The 8,991-nt window shown below is 64.3% G+C and overlaps 2 protein-coding genes across 2 annotated transcripts in view; one reads left to right on the top strand and one right to left on the bottom strand.

The window, feature by feature from the left end:
* LOC101634728 (histone H1oo) overlaps positions 1–1,113 on the top strand; it is a 6,018-nt gene extending 4,905 nt beyond the window's left edge. Inside the window, exons 4-5 of the mRNA XM_012732083.1 lie at positions 517–578; positions 871–1,113. Of these exons, the coding sequence (XP_012587537.1) occupies positions 517–578; positions 871–1,113 (305 nt within the window). The remainder of the gene's footprint in view (positions 1–516; positions 579–870) is intronic.
* Positions 1,114–4,343: 3,230 nt separating this feature from the next.
* Positions 4,344–8,991, bottom strand: part of PLXND1 (plexin D1) — a 40,109-nt gene continuing 35,461 nt past the window's right edge. Inside the window, exons 29-35 of the mRNA XM_012732082.1 lie at positions 8,532–8,754; positions 8,163–8,267; positions 7,592–7,755; positions 6,592–6,739; positions 5,730–5,870; positions 5,561–5,635; positions 4,344–5,398 (exon numbers count right to left, since the gene is read on the bottom strand). Coding sequence (XP_012587536.1) covers positions 5,282–5,398; positions 5,561–5,635; positions 5,730–5,870; positions 6,592–6,739; positions 7,592–7,755; positions 8,163–8,267; positions 8,532–8,754 — 973 coding nt within the window. The 3' untranslated portion in view covers positions 4,344–5,281. The remainder of the gene's footprint in view (positions 5,399–5,560; positions 5,636–5,729; positions 5,871–6,591; positions 6,740–7,591; positions 7,756–8,162; positions 8,268–8,531; positions 8,755–8,991) is intronic.

Raw genomic sequence — 8,991 nt, 5'->3', positions numbered from 1 at the left:
GGGGGGGGGCCGGTGCCCAGAAGGTGGCCTTTTTCTTGCTGAATGCTCGTGGCTGTGTGTGTGCTGTGCGGGAGGGGAAGCACCGGGCCAGGGGAAAGGGCCAGGGGCTGGACTCCATCTGCGAGGCAGTGAGGGACCGTGGAGGGACACCAAACAGGGGCAGCCGTGTCCAAGGTATTTTTGTAAACTCATCCTGGCCGCCATGTGGAAGACAAGCTACAGGCTAGAGGCCACCGGACCTGGGCGGGGCCTTCTCGGTGGAGGGCAGGGAGCAGGGGTCCACCTGGCGCTGTCTGGGAGTGAGGGTTCAGGTCCCTCTGGTCCCCGCCTCTGGGAGAGGCCATGTTGGCTCCAGCGTGCAGCCTGGGGCGCCGGCTCAGAGCCTCAGTCCTGTCCGTAGCCAGAGGAGTCAGAATGAGGCTTGTGACCATGGCAGGAGGGGCCTCCAGGGCCTGCCCCTTCCCCCCCAGCACCCCAGAAGGGTGATTCCACACGCTCCCCTCCGCCTCCCGGCAGGTGCCCAACCCAGCAGCAAGACGGAAGCCAAGAGTCGGGGCTCCAAGCCCACAGTCACCAAGGTGGGTGCCCCGGGGCTTCTGTGGCACTTGGTGGTTGAGGTCCCCACCCTGGACAGGGCGGAGTATCCCCCCACTACCCCTGGCAGGGCAGCCAGGGCAGCGGTAGCTGCTTTCCCTGGGAAGCAGAGGTCATCATCCTTTCCCCTGCTGGCCCCCCGGCACCCAGGGGGCTCACACCCCCTCTGGAGAGATGAGGGACTGAGGTTAGGGAGGTGACGCCAGAGGGGACCTCCACCCTGGAGCTGGGCCAGCCCGCTCAGCTCCGCCCCGGTCCTGTTCTGCTTCCTCGTAGATCAAGAACGGTACCGCCTCCCCCGCCAAAAAGATGAGCGCCCCTCCAAAGGCCGCTGCCCGGGGGGCTGGGGTGGCCTCAAAAACCAAGACGGCTGCAGCCTCTCAGGGCGGCGGGCCCCACACGAGGCTCTCGCCCCTGGCCAGGAAGACAGTGGTCCCCAAGGGCCTGAGGAGGTCCGGCGTGCCCACTAGGGCCGCCTCACTCAAAGTGGCTGGCAGGAAGGCGGGAGCCCAGAGCTAGAGGCCGGCGAGGCGAGGGACTGGCTGCTGCTGGCGTTTTTATTCCCGGAGTCCGCACTCTAACTCACTGTAACCTATTTATCAATAAAAGAGCTTGTTTTTCCCACACAAACTGGTGTCTGAGGAGGCCAAGGCCCGAGAATCTGACCGTCCAGGGTCAGGCCCCAGAGAGACACTCCTGCCAGGAGGGAGGCAGGCCTTTGGGGGTCCGGGCCTGTGTTTCACGAGCCTGAGATCTGGGACTGCTTCCTTGCTGCAAGTGGTTTTGGTCTTGAAGGATGGGGGAGCAGGGTGGGGTGCAGAGAGGGACGGTGGAGATGGGGGTCCGAGGCTCTGAGGAGGACAGGAGGGTCCGGGGGGGGCAAGAGCGTTTTTGCGGCCGGCACAGAAGGCGGCCCTGCCCAGAGGGTGCTCGGGGGTCCCGGCCGCAGGCATGCAGTGTCCGTGAGGCCGCGTGCAGGACGCGCCCTGTCACTGCAGAGAGGGGGATAGAGCAGCTGAGAGGGACAGGAAACCTGGTGACCTGGGCTAACGTGGGCCCTCCTGGGCGGGCCGGGCCGGGGTGCTCCTTCCGGCCAGCCTCGGCAAGTGCCTTTCAGCCAGAAGCAGAAAGCACAGAGGCCCTGAGCAGGCCTTGACAGGCTTGAGGAGCAGCGGGGCGGCCCATGTGGCTGGCCGTACCCCGAGCGAGGGGACAGGACAGGACTGGGAGGTGAGACTCGGTGACTCGACAAATAACCGAGGGCTCCCCAGGCGCGGTGGGGTCCTCCTCCTGCCCTGGACTCTGGGCTTTGGATATTTGCCTGTGGACTTCAGCCACCAGGCTGCGGGGAAGCCCAGCAGCTGAGGGAGAGGACCTAGGGGGCCCCAGTTTTTAGCTCGTTGAGCTCTGAGCAGCCAGTCCCGAGTTGCAGCCACGGGAGTCCGCCAGTTAGGAGCCTGGTAGAGCTGCCCAGCTGACCCCACTGGGAGCAGACAGGCTTCCCTGCCTGGCCCTGCCAGCCACACATGCACGTGGTTGTGTTGTTTGAAGGGGGGACTTGTGTGGCCGTGAACAGCCCTGACGGGGCCCTGTGGGGCTGTGAGCCAGGGAAAGGCGGCCCCGGAGGGGAGGTTTGAAGCCGCGGATTCTGCATAGAAGTGAAATGGGGAGGGATTGGACATGGAGAGGTGTGAATCCGGAGCTCACAGTTGGGGCCCACTCAGTTGGGGACTGCACTTCCTGGGGTGAGGACTCACCCTGGCCAGGAAGCGCCAGAGCTGGCCCAGCGGAGGGATGAGCCTGAGGCAGGGAGGGCAGAGAAGGCTGCGAGGGCTTGCAGGGAGTCTGAGGTAAATTGGACGAGCCTTAGAAACAGATGGGGCATAAAGGGAAACTGAGGCAGCGTGGGCCTCAGACGCCCCTTCCTGCCCTGCTCCCTCACCCCCACCGGCTCCTCGCTGGATCCTGGGGCCGCGTTGTCTAACTGCGCTGACAGCTTCCCTGGGTGTCTGTACCGTGGCTGCCAGCAGGGCCTCCAGGGCAGCGTGGGCAACGGCAGGGGGGGGCCCGGCTAGTGTTTCCGAGGCGGGCGGGGTCTGTCTGCTGCTGCCTTCGTGGCTTGCCGGGCACTGCCTGAGGGGTGCACTAGGAAGGCACTCGCGGGCCTCACTGGCGTCTCCTTCCCGGAGCCGGGGGCCCAGCACCCCTCCTCCGGCATGAGACTGGGCAAGTCCCCTCCCCTGCTTGGGAGCACCACACCAAAGGCCCCCCCACTCCTGCGGGCCTCAGACAGAGGGAAGGGACGTCCACAGGCCGGTAGCTGCCAGGCGAGAACTGGGCGCCCCGACAAAGCCCGAGGGCGGTAGCAGAAGCTGGCCACCTTCGGTGCTGAGAAATGACCCTGGAAACTAGAGATTTCCTCCATTTGCAAACGCATTTCTAAACTTCAAGACGGAATTGCATGTTAATCAGGCATTAAAACAGGCTGTGGAATATTTAATGACATAAAAAGATGTTCCCGACATATTGTTGCTCGGGGAGGGGAGGCAGGTTCCAGAACTTCTGCCTGCACGCGAGGCCTGATTCTCTGCCCAGCCCCCGGCCCTCGTCCGTGCTTGGGAGCGGCAGCGCTGAGTGAGGGGTGCGGGGGGGCTCGGCTTTGCTTAGTGCATTTTGTACTTTTTGACATTTCTCCAGAAAACACACATTCACTCTAGAATCACACCCCCCCCCAAAAAAGCCTCCTATCAAATGTGTCAATAACTTAAATTAGAAAATCTGCTGCTTAATAAAAAGAAATCTGTGCTCAGAATAGAAAATTTGAAAAGATAAAAGACTATCTCTCTACCCAAAGCCACAACAGGAAAAGGCTATTTTTAATGCTAAAAATTGTTTACTTTTCTCACTTTTCTGTTCTCATTAATTCCAGAACTGGTGTTTACTGGGATTTTGTTTAAAATGGTCTGAATTTTTTGTCCTGGCTCTTAACCTTGATAGCTGGGACCGTGATTATTTTTCCTTCATAAAGGGAAAAAAACAAAGTCCAGCTGCTTCTACTTTGGAGCGGGCTCTCGGGCGACCTTTCCGGGCGTGGGGCTTGGGCTAAGCCTCCCCGCAGCTTGGGCCCAGAGCCAGCTGGGTCTCTGCTATTTGCCCATCCAAAGTCAGGCTAACCCTCTCAGGGCCATGGCGAGAACAGCCTGCCCTCCTGGGACCAGGCCAGGGTCATTCTGGCCTGGAAAACAGTCCTGCTCCCTTCACTGAAAAATGGGGCTAACGATGCACCCCCCCCAAACTGGTGTGAAATTCAGACGTTCATGCGAACATCATCTCTCTCCAGGGTAGCCACGCTGACCTACACGGAGGGCTGCCATGGAGACGCTGGCTACAGGAAGCAGAGACAACAGGTGTGTGTCCCCGATTTATTTCTGCTTCCTGGCTCCGACCAGGGATGTCCACAATCACCCGCGTCAGGTTTCTGCCTCTGTGAGATGGGGCCACTGTGCTCCTCTGGGCTACCGAACAGGCCCGGGGAGGGGAGTGGGCGGGTGCTGGGCAACAGCTGGCCGTCCTCCTGGAGGGCCAGGGTGGGGGCCTCCGCACCCAGGGAAGTGGCCGTGGTCAGCCCAGACAGCTGTTACCCACGTGCCTGCACGCTGAGCGCCTTCCCAGAAGCTGAGTCACGTCTGCCCAAACCTCACGAGGGACGTGGCCCAGCAGGCCCCCTTCCCGCTGGCCATCTCAGGATAAAGGCTGGAGCTCACAGCAGGTTTTCCCATCAGGCTTTTATTATAAAGAAAGTTCCAGAGAGTCCCGGCCACCGGCCTCCAGCCCAGCCCCCACGGGCTCTGGGCCAGTCCCAGCCTGGCTGGGTCGGCCTCGGTGGGGGGGCAGGGTCTGCCACAGGGGGTCGCGTCGGCGGGGGGTGGGGGTGAGGGTGGACGGAGGGGGGACACAGGATGCGCGGTGTGCTCGGGGCGTCGGGGGGGATGTCCGCCAGCCAGAGCCTCTGGAACAGTCATTTCCAGTGTTGCATGGGGCGCCTCTGGGGACCCTCCCAGGGTCCTCTGCACAAGCGGCAGCTATTCACAGTTGGCGAGTGATAAGTTTTTAATATATAAAAAGCTTTTTTTTAAAAAAAAAAACAAAACGAAACGAAAAGTGGTGCTATCTTTAGAAACACTTCCAGCAAGATCAAGTAGCCCAGCTACGCTTGACACACTCGGGGCTGCCAGGCCCGGCCGGGCTCACGCACCTGCCCCTTCCGGGCAGTGGGCACCGCCCACCCACACACCTGCTCAGGCAACCAAGCTGTAGGCCGGGGCCAGGGGCCTGGGGCAGGGCTGGAGACAGCAGTGGGGTGGTGGCAGCGGGACCTGGAGGGCGGCCGAGGGGGCCTCCCCCCGCCAGGTTGGATGAGGTAGTGTTTCCGGCTGCGGCCTCTTCCAAGTTGGCTGCTCAGCGCTGGGCCGTGGGCAGGGTTCTCGGCCACCGGCCGCCGCTGAGGGAGGGGGGCGCCGTCCAGGCTGTGCTGGGCTGACAGCCGGACCCTCACCAGGGCCCAGCTGCGGCAGTCAAGTCCCCGTCCCGGAGGCGGGGTTGGGACAGACAGGGGGACGAGGTGGCCGCGGGGCCGGTGGGGTTCCTGGCCGGCGTCTCCGCCTCCCCCGAGCCACGTCCCTCGGGCTCAGGCCTCGCTGTAGCACTCGTAGATGTTGTCCTCCATCAGGGCCACCACCTGCTCGAACTTGTGCTGCAGCTGGGTCCTCTGGGCTGTGGGGTTGGCCTCCAGGGCAGCCATGATCTGCAGTGGGAAGCAGAGGGGCGGCTGGGCCACCGCCGGGCTCTGGCCCCAGGGTCCTGCCGCCGTCAGGGCAGGGGAGCGCCCTGCCCCAGGCGTCACCCAGGCTCCTGGCCGAGAGCACCTTGCCTGGCTTTCCCGGTGAGAGAGGAGGTGGGCGCTCACCTGCCGGCGATACCTCTTGGCGTATTTGTAGATGGCTGCCATGGCCACGTTGGTGTTGAACTCATTCTGGTATTTCTGCGGGGAGAGAAGGCACTGGTCAGCCCGGCCGGGCCCAGCCCGGCCCAGCCAGGCCCTCAGGCCCCCGCCAGACAGCCCGGAGGTGCCGCACCCGGGACTCCTCGGCCAGGTGCGCGTTCATCTCCTGCTCGCTGAGGGGCGTCATGTCGTGGATCTGCTTGTAGTAACGCTGTACGATCTTGCGGTACTCGGGGATCTCCTTGGCGTACAGGAGCTTGTTGGTGGGCGAGTCCTGGGCCGAGGAGAGACGGGTCACGCTGGGCGGCCCCGGCCAGGCCGTCCGACCACGGGCTGCCAGCTTCCTCCCCCACAGGAACCCGCCGGCCTTCTGGGGGCCGCTGAGCGACGCCCCGCATGGGACCGACCCTTGCAGGGGAAGCGTGCGCAGGCTGCGTGCCAGATCTTTGTTCTGTTTACATCCTCCCTTAGGGCGACAGGCCTGGGGCTAAGATTTCTGGAAGCATGATGCTGGCTCAGAACATTTCCCACCACGTTTCCAACACCCCAGAGCGAAACGAGCCAAGTCTGCCCGCTCTTTGTCACGGCCGTCCTGCTTCCCCAGAGTGTGAGCCGCGACGCCTCTGCCCACTCTCTCGCGGCTCTGAAAGCCAGGGGCTCGAGGCAGGCCACGCCACGCCACCCGGGGGCCGCAGACTCCCCGCGCCCGGCCCGGCCCTGGCCGCCGCTGCCCAGACACCGTCCTCTGCTCTCCTCCACCCTCCACGCCAGCCAGACCCTCCTCCCCCACGCACAGGCCTGGGGCCCCCTCCTGTGTCTCCCAAGCCTGGGTCCGCTGCTCCCCGTGGACGGCCAGCCTGGCTGAAGCGGCTCCAGGACCTCCGGTGAGGCAGCCAGGCTGTAGCTAACGCTCCATTCACGCCACATCCAGACTGCAGGGGGCCTCCTCCCCCGTAGATCCACCTCCTCCTGCGCCAGCTGCAGGCGCGGCTGACCTTGCCCAGCTGAAGATCGGAGATGGAGCAGGCGTCGATGAAGGCCTGGGCGATGACCGAGAGGCAGGCATCGATGTGGTCTGTCTTTTCGATGTCGAAGACAAACTGGGGGTTTTTCAGGATGTTCACCCAAAACCGGAGCGGAAGGCTGGAGATGGGGCGACAGAGGCGATGTGACCCACCACCCCAGGAAGCAGCCAGAGGAGCCCTGGCCCAAGACAACCTCTGGGAACCCAGGTTGGCTCAGCCGCAGTGGGGCTGTGACCCCGGGAGGGGTCGGGAGCTGGTTTTGCGCAGGGAGCAGGGCAGGGAGGAGGCAAGGCAAGGGGGAGCTGCAGGCCCCATCCCCCTGCGCCCCCCCGCCCCCCCCACCCCGCCTGCTCTCACGCAGGAGCCTCCAGCCTGTCCTGTTTCTCATTAGAGCCCCCCACCCTGCTGGCATCCCAGGGCTCCGTCTCCAGGCCTCACACGCGAGGCAGCAGGAAGTCCACCATTAGTTCGGGCCACTGAGCAGCGGGAAGGGCTGGAGGGGGCCCGGCTGGAGCCCCGGCTTTGGGAAGCACAGAGGACTGGTAACGGGCCTCCCACCAGCCCGGGTGCGTCCCCCGACCCCAGAATTCTGGGAAGCTCCTGTACTGGACAGAAGCCTCTGGGCCTGTGGCGCTTCCTCTGCCAGTCAGGCCGAGGCTTTCAACAGCTGCTTGTTGGGGTCTGTGACCCCAAAAGCTAAGACGTGCTTTGGAGGAAGGCCGCGTCCGGGGTCGGCTCTCCCGCCGCCAGGCTGCACAGCCTCGGGCAGGCTGCGCCCCCCGCCTCAGTGTGTTGTCAGAGCTGATGGGACCCCAGAGAGGGTGGGGGAGAACAGTGGTCGGCCAGGCTTGGGTGCCGAGGAGGCGGGGCCTGCACTGACCGCCCACAGCTGGGAGTGGCAGGGCAGGGGGCGCGGCTGCCAGGTGAGCCGGTGGGACAGTGTGGGACAGTGACGCGCCCCAGCCCTCACCTGTTGGTCTTCCAGATGTGCAGGGTGTCGGGGTCTGAGATCCCCCTCTTCTCTGCCTGCTCCTCCAGGAAGTCGAAGAAGTACTTGACGGCCAGTGGGGGCTTGTCCTCACGGATGCTCAGGATGGCCTTAAACAGGTCATCCAGAAACTTCTGCAGTGTGCCCTGGGGGGCAGGGGGATCACTGTCAGCCCAGGAGGGAGGGCGAGGGGTACTGCCAGCGGCGCAGGCTGGGGTGGGGTCAGGTGGAACCAGGTGGTCACCCCAAGTTTCTCATCTGTGAAGCGGGTCACTGAAACCCTCCTTGCCTCGGTTTCCCTGAGGAGCAGGGACTCGGCAGAATAGGGGTGTGTGCCCCAGGGTGCCAGTCTGCCCACTGGGGGCCAGATCGAGACAGTCTAGGTCAGCTGGCCCCCTCTGGCCTCCGCTGCACCCGCTGACCTACACTGTCCGCACGTGTGGCCGTGGGCAACCCCTCCTCGGGCGGCACCCAAAGCCCCCGGCCCCTCGCCCACCAGGGACGAGCCCCCCAGGCGCGCACAGTTCCCCGCTGGAGCGGCGGCCGGGCCCACCTTGGTGGACAGCAGGCGGGTCAGGTAGATCTCTGGGAGCACCTTCTTGCGGTGACTCTGCCGGTGGGACTTCTTGGGCTCCGCCAGCTCGTCCGTGGGCAGCACCTGCGAAGGAGGGCGGTGGTCACGGCCGGCTCCGGGCACCAGACCCAGCCACCCACGGAGGTCCGGGCCTGCGCCCGGCACTGGCTCTGACACACTCTGGTGCACCAGGGTGAAGCCCCCCACCGACTCTGGGCCCATCTCCACTCCCTCACCCCAGACTTTCCCAGGGCCGGGGAGCATGCTGCTCCCAGAGGCCCAGGCTGGCGGGAAGCCAGGTCCACACCCAGGGAGGCGGGCGCCCCCGGCCAGAGGCTGGGCACTCACCAAATGGAAATACTTCTCTGTGTCCAAGTCTTTCACTGCAAGAGGAAAACACAATAAATAAATAAGAGGGGAGAGGAGAGGGCACAGGGACGGAGGCACCCTAGGAAACTCGTGGGGAGGATGAGACAGAAAGAAAGGAGGGCGATCTAAGAAGACACCCAGAGAATGAGACAGATGGAGAGGGATGGGAAATGGGGGGCACCGGGTGGGCAGGGGGTGCTGCCTTCACGCTCCACCCACAGCCCAGAACCGCCTGCCCCAAACTCGAGGTCCCGCTGCCGCCCTCAGAGGGACCCCCTGCCGGAACGTCGGCTCTCGTGGGGCCTCGCAGGCAGCGCTGCCCCTCGACGGAGCTTAAGGAGGCCGCTGCGGGCCCTGCCAAGAAGTTCTGGGCCAGAGGGGCCCGGCCCCGCGCCCACCCCACGAAGGCCACGGCTTGGCCACGCTCGGCCGCTTGGAG

Source organism: Condylura cristata, unplaced genomic scaffold, assembly GCF_000260355.1.
Source record: "Condylura cristata isolate star-nosed mole 26May11 unplaced genomic scaffold, ConCri1.0 scaffold00033, whole genome shotgun sequence".
Taxonomy (NCBI): domain Eukaryota; kingdom Metazoa; phylum Chordata; class Mammalia; order Eulipotyphla; family Talpidae; genus Condylura; species Condylura cristata.
This window is presented reverse-complemented; position numbering and strand designations above follow the sequence as displayed.